At 39.3% G+C, this 17,773-nt stretch overlaps 1 protein-coding gene across 1 annotated transcript in view; it reads right to left on the bottom strand.

Annotated features, from left to right (window-relative positions):
- LOC124873398 (ephrin type-B receptor 3-like) overlaps positions 1-13,760 on the bottom strand; it is a 68,719-nt gene extending 54,959 nt beyond the window's left edge. The window contains exon 1 of the mRNA XM_047374031.1: positions 13,034-13,760. Within this exon, the coding sequence (XP_047229987.1) occupies positions 13,034-13,097 (64 nt within the window). The 5' untranslated portion in view covers positions 13,098-13,760. The remainder of the gene's footprint in view (positions 1-13,033) is intronic.
- Positions 13,761-17,773: the final 4,013 nt, after the last annotated feature.

The raw sequence follows: 17,773 nt of genomic DNA on the forward strand, positions 1-17,773 counted from the left end.
TGCAGCATGTGGAGAGCTGGACCCACCACACACATCGCTCAGCTGGCAAAGTCAGAAGCTCACACTCAGTGGAAGGTTGGATTACTATAGGCATCATAGTAAATACGAGACATCGCTAAGATTTTGCATCAGCTATTGTGTTCAGATGTTGCTGCAATCTACAGAGCTATGAAACATCTGACTTCAACTAAAGGTAATAGGAAGGTCAGGAAAACATTAGGAGATGTCTTGCCTGTTTAATCTTTTTTAATCCGATCCTTCTCTTTCAGTTTCAACTCTTGCATACACACTGCTATACAACTACAAAATTCCACATTTCCACAAGGCAGACAGAAATTGAGGGGGTCGTTGAACTGCCTAGATGTTTTAAAACCCCTTCCTCTTCTCTCAGCCTTTGAGCTTCCCTGTTGCTCTGACAAGACAGGGAGAAAGAGCCTGATCGATTGGATCTGGCAGAAATAAAAAGAATGGAGCCAGCTGATTGATTCATTAGCAGAGCTGTGAATGACTGGATGTGCCCTCTGACCCTACCAAGAGGGTGCAAAGGTGAGGATTTTGAGGGGTTTGAATGCATATGTAATGTTTGGAGGTTATTTGTGCATACTTTTGTGTGGTTGAGCAAATAAGCAACTGTCATTATTTGTTTGTGTTAGGCATGTGTTCAAAAGAGAAATGTGAGGTCAGAAGGGAGTTCCATGGGGTGTGAGGGGAAAGAGAAGCTGTTTATGGTCTGACTTGGCACTGAGGGATGGGGTAAATCAATACAGGCCAGCACTTTGATCTGGCTCAATGTGCTATACATAATCGGAATTAAAAGAAAAGGAGCAAACAAGTACTATGTCCAGCAAATATAGTAATACACTGACATAGATCAGAAATCCTAAGAACTTCTAAGTTTGAGACATTTTCTACCCAAAAAATGCAAATGAAAATCTAAAAATTGTGGCATGCATTTGCTCATTGCCCCCCCTTGAGGTAATACTATCAAACCACCTTTCACCTCAATTACATCTTCCTGTCTTGAGGTATCTCTCGACCTGCTTTGCACATTTAGAGACTTATATCTTTACTGTTCTTCCTCACAATATAATTAAAGCTCAGTTATTTTCAATAAGGAGTATATTTGTACTTAGGTTTTCAAGTCTTAGGTTTGTAGGACTTTGACTGGGCCATTCGAACACATATGTATATATGTTAAAATGACCCAGTCAAATTGATATAAATCATGATCTAAATCAGGGATGTCAAAGTCAAATACACCGAGGGCCAAAAAACCAAATTTGCTACAAACCAAGGGCCAGACTGGTTCAATGTTTATTAAAACATATTGAAATGATTGCACATAGCCTATTGAACCAAGACTTAACACAGAGTACATTATTTAATAATTAAATGAATAAAAGCAATATTTTGTTATGGCTCTGTCAGTAACCTCAAGTGGAAACATTTTCAACAGGCAAACAGCGAAAAATTTAACTGGTTTGAAATACAAAGTATGTTTCTTAATATCAAGATGAATACATAAATAAAAGTGCGTGCATTATAAACTTTATATTGCATTATATTCTTTCATTACAGCCAAACTTTCTCCACACAGAAGACACACAGGTTTGCCTTTTGCCTCCGTGAACATGTACTCTGCCTCCCACCTGGCTTGAAACCCCTGTTCTCAGCGTCCACCTTACGTTTAGCCATGTTTGAGGAGGGGGGTACCTGAAAGTTGATCTCTGCTGTGATTGCTGATGAACAATGAAGCCGCTTGTGCGCGCTACAGTGACTTCGCGGACTACCGTTGCATTGTGGGGAATGTAGTGTTGGTGCGTGCAAAACGCCAGCGGACGGCTGTGGCCTGCGGGCCGGTTCTAATAGTAATTAAATATCATCCAGGGGACCATAGATAATTAATTTGCGGGCCGGAGTCGGCCCGCGGGCCTTGACTTTGACATATGTGATCTAAATCATTCCATTGTAGCTCTGGTTGTATGTTTTGGTTGTTATCTTGTTAAAAGCTGAACCTATACCCCAATCTCAAGTATTTACAGATCATAACAGCCATTCTTTAGGAATTTTCCTTTTAGTTTTATCTAGTTTCCCATCAATTCTAGCCTGTCCCTGTTTGCTGTTTTAATGTGACAAAAGTTGAGTAAGTTCAAATGGTGGGAATACTGCAAGGCAATGAAAACCTTCTCATTCAATAGTTGATAGAGAACAATCTTTTAACAGCTTTAATCCCATATGATACTAAGGGTGATACATCCTTCAGACATTTTTCTGCTGCTGAAACAGACCATAAGAGTGTAATCCATTTTACACATACCTCTTTATCTATCTAAACAGGTGCTAGGAAAAAAAGTTACACCTCTACATTTGCTACATTGCCCTTTTCAAATGCTTTCATCCAAAAATGACGTTTTGATTCTCTGACCTTCTTTATATTGTCCTCTAAATAGTACACATGCTTAAACTTTTAAAGTTACTGTGTCACTTAGCCTTCACATCAAATCTGGCTGAGGTTAAATAAATGTTCCTCACAGCTGGCAGCTTCTGAGGGAGGCTGCAGTTCGGAACCATGGAGATTATGTAAATATCTTGACAAAAGGTTGCATCTGATTGGTCCCGCTGCCACTGAAACACATTGGATTTGCCTGGGGTGAGCTAAGCAGCGGAGTGTGTTCAGGATGTCCGGAGTGAATTTGGTGAATTGTTGATAGTGGAACATGGCTCTGGACCTGTTGCTGTTACTCAAAAAACTGAAAGAAAATTGAAAAATACTGTTTTGGAAAAGAGGGACGTTCTTCTTCTCTGAAGGTCTTTTTAAGTGCAGATGAAGCACAGGTGGTAAGTGTTTCTGACATTAAGTCTAACAGGGGTGGCACAATCAGGTATTTTGAAAAGGTTAATATCAATATGAACAGGACCACTTGCATTTAGTCCACCCTACCATTAAAAATATTCACAATACGAGCATTCTCTCTCAAACAGACATTACTGTTAATTATCACACACACTTACATGGGTTGGACAATGAAACTGAAACATCTGTCATTTTAGTGTGGGAGGTTTCATGGCTAAATTGGACCAGCCTGGTAGCCAGTCTTCATTGATTGCACATTGCACCAGTAAGAGCAGAGTGTGAAGGTTCAATTAGCAGGGTAAGAGCACAGTTTTGCTCAAAATATTGAAATGCACACAACATTATGGGTGACATACCAGAGTTCAAAAGAGGACAAATTGTTGGTGCACGTCTTGCTGGCGCATCTGTGAACAAGACAGCAAGTCTTTGTGATGTATCAAGAGCCACGGTATCCAGGGTAATGTCAGCATACCACCAAGAAGGACAAACCACATCCAACAGGATTAACTGTGGATGCAAGAGGAAGCTGTCTGAAAGGGATGTTCGGGTGCTAACCCGGATTGTATCCAAAAAACATAAAACCACGGCTGCCCAAATCATGGCCGAATTAAATGTGCAACTCAACTCTCCTGTTTCCACCAGAACTGTCCGTCGGGAGCTCCACAGGGTCAATATACACGGCCGGGCTGCTATAGCCAAACCTTTGGTCACTCATGCCAATGCCAAAAGTCGGTTTCAATGGTGCAAGGAGCGCAAATCTTGGGCTGTGGACAATGTGAAACATGCATTGTTCTCTGATGAGCCCACCTTTACTGTTTTTCCCACATCTGGGAGAGTTACGGTGTGGAGAAGCCCCAAAGAAGCGTATCACCCAGACTGTTGCATGCCCAGAGTGAAGCATGGGGGTGGATCAGTGATGGTTTGGGCTGCCATATCATGGCATTCTCTTGGCCCAATACTTGTGCTAGATGGGCACAAGTATTGGGCACTGCCAAGGACTACCGAACCATTCTTGAGGACCATGTGCATCCAATGGTTCAAACATTGTATCCTGAAGGTAGTGCCGTGTATCAGGATGACAATGCACCAATACACACAGCAAGACTGGTGAAAGATTGGTTTAATGAACATGAAAATGAAGTTGAACATCTCCCATGGCCTGCACAGTCACCAGATCTAAATATTATTGGGCCACATTGGGGTGTTTTGGAGGAGCGAGTCAGGAAACATTTTCTTCCACCAGTATCACGTAGTGACCTGGCCACTATCCTGCAAGAAGAATGGCTTAAAATCTCTCTGACCACTGTGCAGGACTTGTATATGTCATTCCCAAGACGAATTGACGCTGTATTGGCCGCAAAAGGAGGCCCTACACCATACTAATGAATTATTGTGGTCTAAAACCAGGTGTTTCAGTTTCTTTGTCCAACCCCTGTAGGACCGTCACATCAGTGTATCAAAGCTTTTCCTTTGAAAAAGCAACTATCATCCACACAAGCTGAATCAGAATCACCATTTAAAAATGGTTAAGTTGTGTCTCTGCTCTTGAAAGGAACCAGGCCTGAATCTAGGATAGACACATCAAAATGTCTCGTCATTACTCACCCAGCTATAGCAAAATTCAACAAATAAGGTTCCCTTTTCTTTACTAAATTTCCCTTGTTTCTCTTGTCTCACATTTAACAGCAGAGGCTGAAACCAGGTAATGTGGTCTGTCCCGCCCCTATCCCCTGGAGGCTTTGTGTTTTACAGCTGTGTCCACTATCCACACAGATGTAATGGGCCTTTTTTAAAGAAAAATATCAAAGATCTCATTCTGCTCTGTTGGCAGACATTTATTAGAAAAGTCCAAGGCTTGTAAAGAAACGGTAGGAGGAGGTACTGAGCTGGAAAAGCTGCTGCAAGAAGAAATCCACTTTTGAGCTCCACCCTTTGAGCCTGAGTCACACAGCCTAATAGCTGTCATATGTCATTCTCAGCAGTGTTGGTCCAACATGCAAAACCTTCACCTGCAGGCTGGCAGTGGTGTTAAAGAGAAGTTCAGCACACATCCCTAACATAGCATATGTGCTGTGGTTGTGCTTTGAACGTTCTTTACTTGTGTGAGTTTCTACAGTTTGCAGTACCAAGCAAAAAAATTCATACCCCTTGAACTATTCAAGATTTTGCCACATTACATCCACAGACCTATGTTAACTCAAAGTGGAGCATAATTGTAAAGTGAAAGGAAAATGAAACCTGGTATTCCTTAAAAAATGCAACATGCTCAGGCGCTTCACTATGAAACCCATAAATATAATCCTGTGCAACCACTTTCATTTAGGAGTCAACTAATTAGTACATAGATTCTACCTGTGTGTATTTAAATTTTAGTAGTCATACAGCTATTCTGTGAAGACCACAGTGGATTGTTTGAAAACATTACTGAACAAAAAGCATCATGTAGATCATGGACTATAGTGGACACTTTAGACACTTTAGAACTTATAAAGATGTTTCAATCAGGGTTAGGTTATGAAACAACATCCCAAGCACATTACCTCATACACATCATCCTCATGGTGAAACATGGTGATGACAGCATAATGGTGTGGGGAGGCTTTTTTTATGGAGACAGTGGAACATTTCCTTTCGCATCATAATTATACAAAATTTGTGTTGCTCAATCATATAAAATAACAACAAAATACATTAAAGTTTGTAATTGTAAGAGGGAAAATGTAAAAAAACAAAAAGGTGGTATGAATGCTCTTTCCCTTATCTGCTAATAGGCAGTTGTGAGTTGCACAGTCAGTTTTGTTTAAAAATATGCAGTCTTTCAATGGTATTTTTATTCATCACAAAAAATTGGTGAACCCCTGGGAGATTGATTGTTTTATGACTATTGTTGAAGACAAGGACTTGCCGAGGGATGTGAGGTCCACCTAAAATTAATCTATGGGGGTATCCGTTCGTGGCCCGTGGGTGGAGGTCATGGGGCGTAGGTTTGGCGTGGGTGGAAATCTCAGCAGGTACTAACTAATAATCTGGACAGTTTAACACATGGTAATCTCAGCTGCACTTTATAGGCATCCGGTGCAGACAGGGGTTATAAAACACCAGCACTGATGGCCATTAATATTAAGCTGAACATTTCACCAGCATTTTGAAAGTCATTTATATGCTGTGTTTTGGTGAGAACCTCGAGGAAAGCCCTTGCCTGTAGTAGCCGTCTTTTATCTCTGCATGCACAGGAAACTTGAATATAGGTTAATTTTTCAGCAAAAACCATACACAGCTAAAGTGTACAACATCGCAGGGGGAAGTCAACTAACTTAATTATTTTCCCGCAAACACAGTGTAAACGCAGGTGAGATAATGAATGTTTAAAAGTGTTTGTTTTCTCTACCCAATTGTGCATGATTACCTACAATTGCAATGAAAACAAAAGTCATTCAGGTTTTATCCAAACCAGAGTTTGTTTTTTTAATAAATGTTAAGACAGTGTATACATCGTTATATGCAGTTCTCACGTTACATCTTTTTTTAATCCTCTTCACTTGACACCCAGACACACAGCACCCACAGCAATGCACACATAAAAACACTCCCCTATCTATGTATCCCAACCAATTAAACACAGTCCTTCTGTTTAGATGTACCACCCATCTTGCTCTCCCTACAAGCGCAAAATCTCTCCCTGGCTCTCTTTCACTCCTTGCGTCTGTGTCTCTCCCTTTCTATCTCTGTCATTCTGCTTGGCTGCCTGCAGACAGCAGCAGTGTGTGTGTGTGTGTGTGTGTGTGTGTGTGTGTGTGTGTGTGTGTGTGTGTGTGACTGACTGTGTGCATGTGTGGTGGGCAGGCCCAGAGACATTCTCCCTCCCCTGCTTGCTCTCAACAGTGGGTGTCAAAGACCTGCCATCCCACAAGGCCCCCTTGTTGAATGCCAGGAGAGACTTCCCAAACAAATGTCACACAAGTGAAGCATCCATAAAAACTGTATACATACTCAGAAATTTTTAAAGCTTCAAAAGGAAATTCTGTTTGGGAAGCCACTCTCATAAAGCTGATGCCACTTTAAACTACTGAGAAGGGTTTGTGAATGAATATTGATAAATAGCGACAAGGTGAATGGAGCTATAGCTTCAGGAAGCCATAAATGACAAATATTAGTGTAATTAAGTCTGCAAGGTATTAATCACAGTAAAAGACAAGTTTAAAATAGACCAGTAAAAATCTGGAAACACTGGTCACATTCCTTTGACTCCTATCTTAAACTCACATCCATTTAAGCAAGACTAATGTCAAAGTCAAGGGGACGAATCTACCTGTCTCATAGATAAATCCTTCAAATAATTAACAGAAATATATGCATAATATTAAATAATATTAAAATATACTGCATTAAGGTGTATGAATGGAAATAAGGTAAACCAGATCCTTACCTAAAAATATTTACTGTAATTGGAATATAAAGTGTACATTTAAGTCTCTACAAATGTAACATGGAGGTGCTTGATGATAGGCATGAGGTTTTTTGAGATTACTCTTTCACAATATTTACGCAAAGGTTTAAAACATAAATGTAATAAAACATCTATTTTAATGTATCTTACACAGACAAGCAATAATTATTCAGACTACTGCTGAAATAAAATTACATATTCAGTATTACATTAATAATAATTTTATATAAAGAACTTTATTGTTATTTGGATTATAACAGATTGACCAAATCAAAAATCTTTTAATTTTAGATGTTTTTTGGAATATATATTCCATGTAGTATTATAACCTTTTGCAGTTCTGCTTCTTACTGAGTAACACAAGCTGATATTAAGTGATTAATTAGTTGGTCTATCTGCTGAGGTGGCCACCTTGTTTTCAACTGCTTAACAAACCTGCTACCTGTATCTTGCTAACTTTAAAGCAGTGTTACTGTAATAAGAATGGCAGTCTGTGGTTTTCAGAATCTAAAAGATCCCCAAATAACCATATTTTTATGACTTCTAAGGGAACAAAAAGCCAAAGAGCCTTATTTCAGCCAGCTAACTGGCAGTGTGTATCAAAATCTAGGGGACCAGGTCACTCTGCATTACTCTATGCTACATGCAGTCAGAGAAAACTGGTAACTCTGTGGCATCTTATTAAAATAACTAATCAAACAGAAATGTTTGAATAGATAGATACTGGAACATTACTACTCGTAAAACTACATGCTATGTTACCCAGAAAGTTTAGTGAGACAGAGTTTGAGTTAGACTCATCTTAAAGTTCTAAGTGAGCTCCATTTTCTTCCTTACATAATTTCCATGGTGCATGGACGCCCCTGCAGGCCTAATATGGTGACAGTTTAGCTACATATAAAATTCCTGTTTGGAGATGTCACCATTTAATTAATGAACCATCGGTAGGTAAGCACAAGCATTTTCCGTATCTCTGCTGGATCTGTAAAATCTTTCAACTCTGCTGCTGATCTCCGGGCCTATGACCCAAATCCGCCCCACAAACTCAGCCGTTACCAAAGAGCTTCTCCCACAGCACCCCGCCCTGGCTTCTCAAAATGTCACCATCCACTCCTCCATTTTCCCCCCAGAATGCCCCATACGCCAATCTGAATCTAAGTCAAAGTACATCTGTTCAACATGGCGTCAGACTATAGCATATGACTGGCTCGGATCCCCTGCCGAGGTCAGTATGAAGGGACACTGAAGAGGATGACAGACTGGCACAGTTGTTGTCTCTCATCTCGTTTTGTAATTTCCTTTATTTAAACTTGGAAGCTGGAAAAGTTTCTGAAATAGAGATATCCGTCTGCATTACAGTGCCATGAAGTATCTAATCTCTGAAGTGAAAATTTGAAATGTACAACATGGCCTGTGGTCAGTAGCTTCAGCATGTGATAAACTGAACAGAGAGACAGACTGATAGATAGATAGATAGATAGATAGATAGATAGATAGATAGATAGATAGATAGATAGATAGATAGATAGATAGATAGATAGATAGATAGATAGATAGATAGATAGATAGATAGATAGATAGATAGATAGATAGATAGATAGATAGATAGATAGATAGATAGATACATAGGGTTAAAAAAAAATTTATGCATGCAATACATACATAACAATTTTATTAAAATGTAAATAAAAACCTTATTGTCTTAATATAATTTGCGAAATGCCTCTCTCAATTTCTATTAGAAGAAACTTTGAAAAAAAATATTTTTAAAGCTGAAGTACAAATAGGGCATAGATAGATAGATAGATAGATAGATAGATAGATAGATAGATAGATAGATAGATAGATAGATAGATAGATAGATAGATAGATAGATAGATAGATAGATAGATAGATAGATAGATAGATAGATAGATAGATAGATAGATAGATAGATAGATAGATAGATAGATAGATAGATAGATAGATAGATCCGTCAGTTTAAGTGGCTGAATGACTTTGCTTTTATTTTGCAAATTCACTTTCACGCCTATTTAACCCAATTCCACTCAGCTCTTGAATGGCCTGTGTAATAGCCACCACAGAGCCGCTAATACTTCCCTTTGTCACTCCAACGAAGACCCTAAAATCACTTGTTCAATAATTTGCTTCTGAATGTCGTGTAAAAGAGCTCCCGGAGAAAAGTTTGACGCAGCAGCTTCCCCCGTGAGTCCTGCTGAGGGCCCACACAGCCTGAGCCTGCGTTTATAAGCATGGAGGCCTTATGGCACAGTGAACGCGCCGGACAAATGGCCACCATTTAGTCTCTTTATTGCGAAGGTTAATTGTTCTTTAGCGAGAAGTGGACGCCTCAAATGATCTATAGGGACTAAATTTGATCTTTTAGCTCTTAATGTGAAAGCGAGTAAATTTTACGAAATTATCCTTTAGGTCTTCTTTTTATAGATAAAGAAACGAAAGTATACCCTTAAAACTTTTCCTACATTTATTTAAATTACGTCCAGTTGGTGTATTATATATATATATTCTTGATTTTTTTTTTTTTTTATCTAATTCTATAACATTCTTTATTTACATCAGATGGATGATGACGGCGGTCAGGATGGCATCCCATGCCAGAAAGAGAGGAAAGGAGAGATAAGAAATAAATCATGGGAGAAGGGTTCGATGAAAAATGTGCCAATTGAAAGCAGGCACAGGAAAACTCCTGTGGAGGTGTGATCTCACCCACATAATAACATAAACTTGCGCAACAAAGGACTTGCTTGTGCGTAATCATGCCACAAAATAAATAGCCATAAATAGAAGGAAAAGGGCACAGAGTGGGGAAATCCTGAGCTATGACTGTAAGGTCCAGTTGTCTTTGTTAAGACATAAAAATGTATGTCTGAGTTTAAAATCTAAATTTATAAGTGGACCCGGGCTTATGAAAACACGCACACACGTATGTTACTCAAATACAAAACCCATCACTCAGAGTTAGTTAAATATGTACAGAAGTGAATAAAACGATATGTTTAAGCCTAACTAGCATTTGTGGCTTTAATATAATACAGGGGTGCATTAAGTGAAGCAGCACGAAAGTAATTTGAGAATAATTAGGTCCAGGTTAATACATTTTGTTTTCACCTTCTTTCTCCTTCCACCACAGGTAATTCACACCGAATGGTAAGCAAACTGCCTCAGCAACCACAGTGGACTGTCATCAAAGCAATTTGTCTTCTCAGCCTTCTAGCAGCTGAAGGTTCAACAAGCCAAGGCCTCATACAGCTATTCCCCACCGATTAATACGCCGACCTTAAAGGACGCCGGAACAAGACACGTCGCACTTTGATCAAAGCAAAAGCTGCATAAATTTGTAATCTAAATAAAATCAGAAAAAAACATTTAAAGTGACATAGAGGCCAAACAATTAACATTAAAAATAAGAAAAGCCAATTTCTTAATTTGTAAAAAAAAAAAACGTAACTTCATTTGTCACCATTCAGCACAAAGCCTCGATAGTTGAAAGAGAAATAGCAAATTGTAAGCAAAGCATCTGTTATTTGGATTGTTCAAATTATTATTATTTTACTATTTCTAAGCAATCACGTTAATAGAAACCTCGGACTGTAGTTGTGTCATGGTTGCATAATTAAAAGTAAACTACGAAAGCAAAGAAAACTAAGTAAGACATCTGCTTTCATAATTACATTTACTGTGACGGGTTATACGTGAACAATAGCACGAAAAGAAAAACATGAATTCATTAGGATTTGTTTGTAGCGAGTGTAGCATAGGGTGACCCAGCGACCCGGAGGAGACGCGCTTCGTTCCCGGGGAAACGCGACCCCGGTCGGTCCGCCTGTTTCCCTCGACCTTGCTTTTATCATGATGCACCAGAAACAAGTTCCAGCAGTGGCCCATAAATCATCAGCTTGTATCACAGATTTTTACAACATCCTCAACCTGTACAGTCGGGTGCAATTTATGGTATTGGCCATGCAGGGCATGGATAGTTATAACGAAATACATCAAATACACAAAGCCCAGTACGCAGCAGCGTGCACCGAGCGCCCTTTCTTTCTGTAATTCCCCGCATGCCTGTCCGTATCCACCTTTCGAGCTCCACAAGAATTCAGTCATCCGTTCAAGCCATGTGTTTTAACTCAGCGGCTCCCAACTGGGGTCCGGTGACCCGCAGGGGTCACTGAGAAGGAGCCAGGGGGTCGCAAGGAAAATAATCAGCAACATTTCGCTCAGGGGTAGTTTGATGACTCAATACAATACATTTGAGTCAGTTCTTTGCAGACATTCTCATGGGAGACAGACTGCTTAAGAAATCAACAAACTTTTTTTTATTTTATTTTTTCTGACGAGGTGTGTCTTTGTTTTCTTTGTGTAATTTGTTTGTTGGGACCTGGCAAATTAAGGAGATTTGTGAAAAAAGGCTTTTGGTAACATGAAATAGTTTCACAAAAGTAGAGCGAGAAGTTTTCGTGGGACGTGATAAATAACACCCTTGTTTAACTTTGTTTGAATACAGTTACTGTAAAGCTATTGCATACTTTACAAAGCGGCTTTAGATTTTACTTCAGCCTGTCTCAAATAAAGTCTTATCTCTCCCCTCTCGCTCTCTCTCTCTCTCTCTCTCTCTCTCTATATATATATATATATATATATATATATATATATATATATAAAGGTGCAATTCGCTTGTGTTTAGAAGATAAAGTCTCCAGGTGGTCAAATCGAGAAACAATCAGAATAAAAAAAGAAGCGATCACTGAACCAGTGGCACACTGTCCCACTTTCCTGCTGGCATCAAAAGCACAAGCCAAATGTGCGCCTCGCCTGAAAACCAAGTATTCACAGATTTAGCTCCAGGCCTCCCTCTCTCAGACTTATCTCTACCATTTCTCAGATCTATCATAAAGAGATGCACCAAACTGATCCAAACGACAGAGGAGAAGAACTAATTTGCTTAAAGAAACAACAGATTGTGTTTTCCATTGATTTTACGCACTGAAAACATCAGGACTCGGCTAAAACAGATGGTCTCTCGGTTGAAGCAAATTACTGTAAATCACTAATCAATAGTGTTTTACACAAAATAAATAAATAAGATATACATTTTCAGAAAAATAAAGAAGGCTCTTAACATTTTTGTCATTCTGCGGGTCTCATTTTATTTTTATGTAAGAAATTTAGAAAACATTTCAAATGTACTGAAGGATAAACTTTTTTTTAACTTGTTCCTTTACTTTTTTTAAGCCCACTTAAAGTGATACGCAGTCCAGATGTCAAAAGACCACACAAACAAGCCTAAAATACACGCAGGCGACCTGAAGGGAAAGTGGCAGTGGGGGGCGGGCTGGTGGTGGAGAGGCCGCCGCCACTCCCCGATGAGACCCGCTGTGTGGACATAATTTTCCTCGAAGTGACGAAAAAAGCCCAGCAAATTTGCTATTTGATGTTTACAAAAAAGAATACACGTCTATCATTGGGATGGATGAGCTTTGCAAAACAACTGCGCATTGAAACCTACACCGGAGCGTAAATTCGTAACACCTTAAAACCAGACGGTTGGTCACTTTGAGATCAGTGTGTTAGTTTTAATTCTGAATGAAAAGAAGAAAATGTGAATGTGGGTTAAAAATGAGCTTTCAGGCTCCTGCACTCCGAGGATAGCCTGCGACGCACCACAACAACAACAGAAGATAAAATAACATATATATAGACATATATCTTACCTTCAACGGCGGACACCACAGACACCAAGAGGCTGCATAAAAGCAGAAAGTAATCCATTGTCATAAAGTGGTCAACTTGGACATGAAAACAGAGCCGCGACTGAGAAGAGAGTGACGGTAGAAAACAATCCCGGGGTGACCCGACGCTCCACGCACCCCCAGCCCGTCCTAGTCCCAGCTGCTGCGTCAAGACTCCAGGATCAGAGTTATCCCCATTCAAAAAAACGCTCGCAGGTGAGAGATCGCAGAAAGTAGCTTTCACCTTGGTATAAAGTGTGTAAAAAAACAGAAAAACCCTTCTCACTTTTCTATTATTTCCACTGATCCTCAAAGCACCCTATTAAACCAGAGAGCACGCAGGCAGTGGATGCAAGTCTCCCAGTCCCTTCCCTGCGCACTGAGCAGGAGAGCAGGTAGTCCAGTCCGCGGTCACCATCCAGACAGCATTCCCGTTTGGATTCTGCTATAAAACAACAACTTGCTCCGGGAGATTCCACAATACTTTTGTTTGCGGTTCAGTGTAGAGGAGTCGGAACCATGGCCAGTGGTCCCATATGAGCCTGTGCGTGCTCACGTGCGTCCGCGACCCAGTGGTATTCCCGTAAAGAAAACAGTGGCGCGGTTCACATATATTTATTCCCTGAGCGAATCTCTCTGCTTCTGGCAGCTCCGTTAAACCGTCTGTCTCGCTCGGATCGTGTACAGGAATGAAGCCCAGGCAGAGGAGGAATAAGGAGTGTGAGGAGAGGCAGGGAGAAATAGAGTGGAGAGAGAGACCAAACGGGCACATGGAGGGAGGAGGGGTTACAGTGTGAGCAGCTGCGCTCAAAAAATGCCTACCTATAAAATTATTTAATTTCAGTGTTTTCTATATTAACATAAAAAACATTTTCATTTTAAAATCATGAATTATTTTTCTTTGTTCCGCTGTGCGCCACCCCTCTCACACATTTACAGCAGCACAGAAATCAATGTCCTCCTCTCCCAAATATGTTTTTGCTATTAAAATAGATTTCCTTAGATATATGTGTATTTGTTTTCTCTAAATCATGCGATTTAGCAATTTTTACCTTCCACAATGTTAAACTTTAACTTTTAATGTCTCCTTTATTTATTTCCAGCGGGCCACTTGAATTTCTTCTCTAAAGTAATGGACACACAGCGCCCCTCTGCGGATGTATGTAATCCCAATGAAAAGGAGCTTTCTGCTTATTTGCGTCATTTACAACCTATTCTCAATTTACAAAATCTGTAGGATACCTCCCGCTTTCTGAGATGTAATTGTAAAAACACAAAACCATTATTTGAAATACTGTTATATTTTTTTAAGCCATGACTCCTTCTAAAGGTTTACCTTTAAGAGTTTTGCAAGACTTTACTCTCTGTAATTTGGTTGGACATATAGCTAAATCGCTGGGGATAAATTTTTATTTTTCCACGTCATTGGATGACTTGAAGAAAGTGGGGACATCTGTCACGACTCACCAACAGGCTGCTTTACAGCCTTTTCCCTTACATTATAGTTCCTTCGGTTTTAAACACTTGTTTTATCGATTCCATGTTTTTAGAAACAACGTTTAAAAATACACAATTTCCCCATACTGCACTCTTCTTTGATATTTTACATTGCGGCAATGCTCTAACTGAACTGGTCTCCAACAAAATTAAACGATTCAGAAATGCGGTTACAGAACTTCCAAATTAATTAAGTTTCCCAAAGGTTACATTAAAATCAATGTATTGCCCAATGTCTTCGTTGTTTTAGCTTAATAAGTATGTATTTAATTAATTTGAACACTATGAGTATATCAAGAGACGATTCTCTACATGATATAAGGTGAATTTGAAAAAGTCAGGCTTACTATTGAGTTGCATTTCATGTCTGACTATAAATCATGTTTAATGCTGGTGTATTCACTGGTCCATTTGGAAACACAACACTACCTACGGCTGTAAGACATTTACAGTTACAGTCTATTTCATCGGTTTATTTTTGTTCTGCATGCAAAGAACAGAACTTATGCTGCAGTGGACATCATATTCTGACTTATGCCAAGAAAGAAGTGAATTCCATGTACCGATGGAAAGAAAATATAGGTTACAGTTAGTGTTTAAATTTCATATGGAGCTGTCAAGTAGGCAGATGGTATGGAAATTTATTTAGAGTTATTCATTCCTATGCTTCTTAAAGTAAGGTAAAACTTGTTTACCTTACTATGAACCGTTTTTCAACTAAATTTACACTTGAATTAAAAAAATTTAAATTGTAGATTTAGATGTGGAGAAAATTAATTTATATTTTTAAACAATATTTCAAAAAACCTACAGTATAAAACAATATGTTCTCCTCTGAATAATGTGAGTAAAATGCAGCTTTTTTTAAACATACGTTTTTTTAAACAATTTATGAAAACATACTCGTACATCTGGCAAAACAACTGCAATAACAAAAGCAAGGAGGATGACTAAGAGGAGGCTCCATCATTATACCTAGCCTAAATAATAGTTTATTTGAGCTTTGTGCTAAATGTTCATCTTGAAACAGGGATTGTTAGTTGCAAATAATTGATGTATGTTGTTATTATATTAATAATGTGTCTAAAATGAGAAAAAGAAATCTACCTTAAACAACTCTTTGATTAGGATACAAATAATCATTTTAAAGTAATGTTGGGAACTAATTGTCATTTTGTATATACAATTTTAAAAAATACAGTTTGCAAAAATTATTTAAAAAAAAACAAACATCTAGGTAGAAAAATTTGTATTAGTTTTTTTTCTTTATGAAAGTATCATTTATGTATCATAAGTAGCAGGCATGTATTAAGAGCTTCTTTGTGATTTGGTCCCATTAACAAACAATTCAGTCAGTTTCCCAGGTAGACATTGCTCTATAGCCCATACCACCATAGTCTTCCTGAAAGGAAAATCGTACAGTAAGGCAAAGTGGCGTGGGTAAGAGGAGATGTGGCGACTTCAAAGAACTTTTTTTTCAGTTGTTGCCAAAACCACTGAAGTACAGACTCCCCTGCCAGATTACTATTAAAGGGCGACCAGGCGAGCTCTAAGTCATGGCAGCCACCTTCTTAACTTCAGTGTGCTTCCTGTTTTAAATAGAGGAGAAAAGAAAAAGAAAATAAACTTTGTGAACGACAAAGTTTTTGTTTTATTCATTTACTTTTTTTTACCTAAATCATAAAAACTTGTGTTAAAGATCCCTAAAGACCAGGGAGAGAAAATAATAGTGTCATCTTTCTTCTCATAAATATGAAAAATAGATGTATTCAATTCTAAGTACGAGCTTGGTTTAAACCAACAAACTGAGGAACGAATTGTGTTTTTTTTTTTCCAGAAACTAAAAAGTCAACATAATTAAATCAAGATCTTGTACTTTACAGCAATGGTGTGGTTTTGCTAAACTTAAGCAGGATTTATTCCTCTACATGTTACAAAGTGTATCATTTGGTTTCCCCTGCGGAGAGTCCTTCTAGTAAAGGTAACAGTAAAACTATACCATAGGCCTGTTTTTGTGTAATGGCTGAATTTTACGGCTGCGGGCCATCTGTGTCCACCGTACATACAGATGGCTAATTTTTGGGAATGTTGCAATGACGTTTTTTGCCTGGACACCCACTATAGCCATTACCAATTTCCAAACCATGCCTTTATTTTGAAGATTTCCCTTACCTTTACTCTGTAATTCAGCCCCCAAGAGGAAACAGGATATTTTAGCTGCTTTTGGATGTAACCTCAGTGAAACCAAATTGTGGACATTGATTTTGTCCCAAAGCAGCGTTTGATCTGGTTTGAAGTCCATAATTTGTTTCAAATGCAGGCTAAAACAAATGCATATAAACACATACTGCACACAGACATAAGGAAATGGTCCGCTAAGTGCTCCTGAGAGCATCCCAGCAGCACCTGGCACACATTAGAAACCCAATAAGCAAAGTGGCAGACATTTTACTGCCATATGGAAATGTCTCAAGCTTGCACCTACTGAGCTCTCGCCAGACCCTTGCTAACCTCATCCATCCTTCCTCCCACTCATCTCGTGCCAGGATATCAGTGTCTCTACTTTCTCTCACACAAAAACACAAGACGCAAGACCATGTCTGACGCACACCGAACTTCCCTTTCGATTTCTCCCCCTGGAATCACATGCCTGGATGCTTACACAAACACACACACACACAATCAGCCTGTTTAATGTGTATACAGCTCCTGCAGACTTCACCCACACCAACATACACCAACACACACACACACACAAACACACACACACACACACACACCCACTGTGGCTCTCATGTCTGCGTCTGCTCTAATAGCAGCACTAATGTGATGTGAGTGTGAGAGGATCGCTTTACGGTGGCAATATTAAGTGAACAGCAAGATCTTGGTTCTGTTTTGAGTGTCTTTTGATGTGTGTGTACATGTGCTTGAATGTGTGCGAGTGCGTTCGAGTGAAGAGGCAAAGTGAATAGGTAGTACTGGTGGAGGAGGAGTTGGTGGTGGGTGACTCTGGAAAATCTCACTGAAAGCTCAAAGCTGGAATCCAGGAAGAGACACGTTGTGTGTGTGTGTGAGGGACAAAGAGGGGGGCTGTTCGCAAGAGTTTTACAACAGGAGTCTAATCCTTCAGGCCTTCACCAGTGACCAGGCACTTAACGCAGGATCCCCAAATTCAGTCCATACCGACCCCCCCCCACATCACCCTCACCCACCCTGCTTTGCACA

This window comes from Girardinichthys multiradiatus, chromosome 9, assembly GCF_021462225.1.
Source record: "Girardinichthys multiradiatus isolate DD_20200921_A chromosome 9, DD_fGirMul_XY1, whole genome shotgun sequence".
Taxonomy (NCBI): Eukaryota; Metazoa; Chordata; class Actinopteri; order Cyprinodontiformes; family Goodeidae; genus Girardinichthys; species Girardinichthys multiradiatus.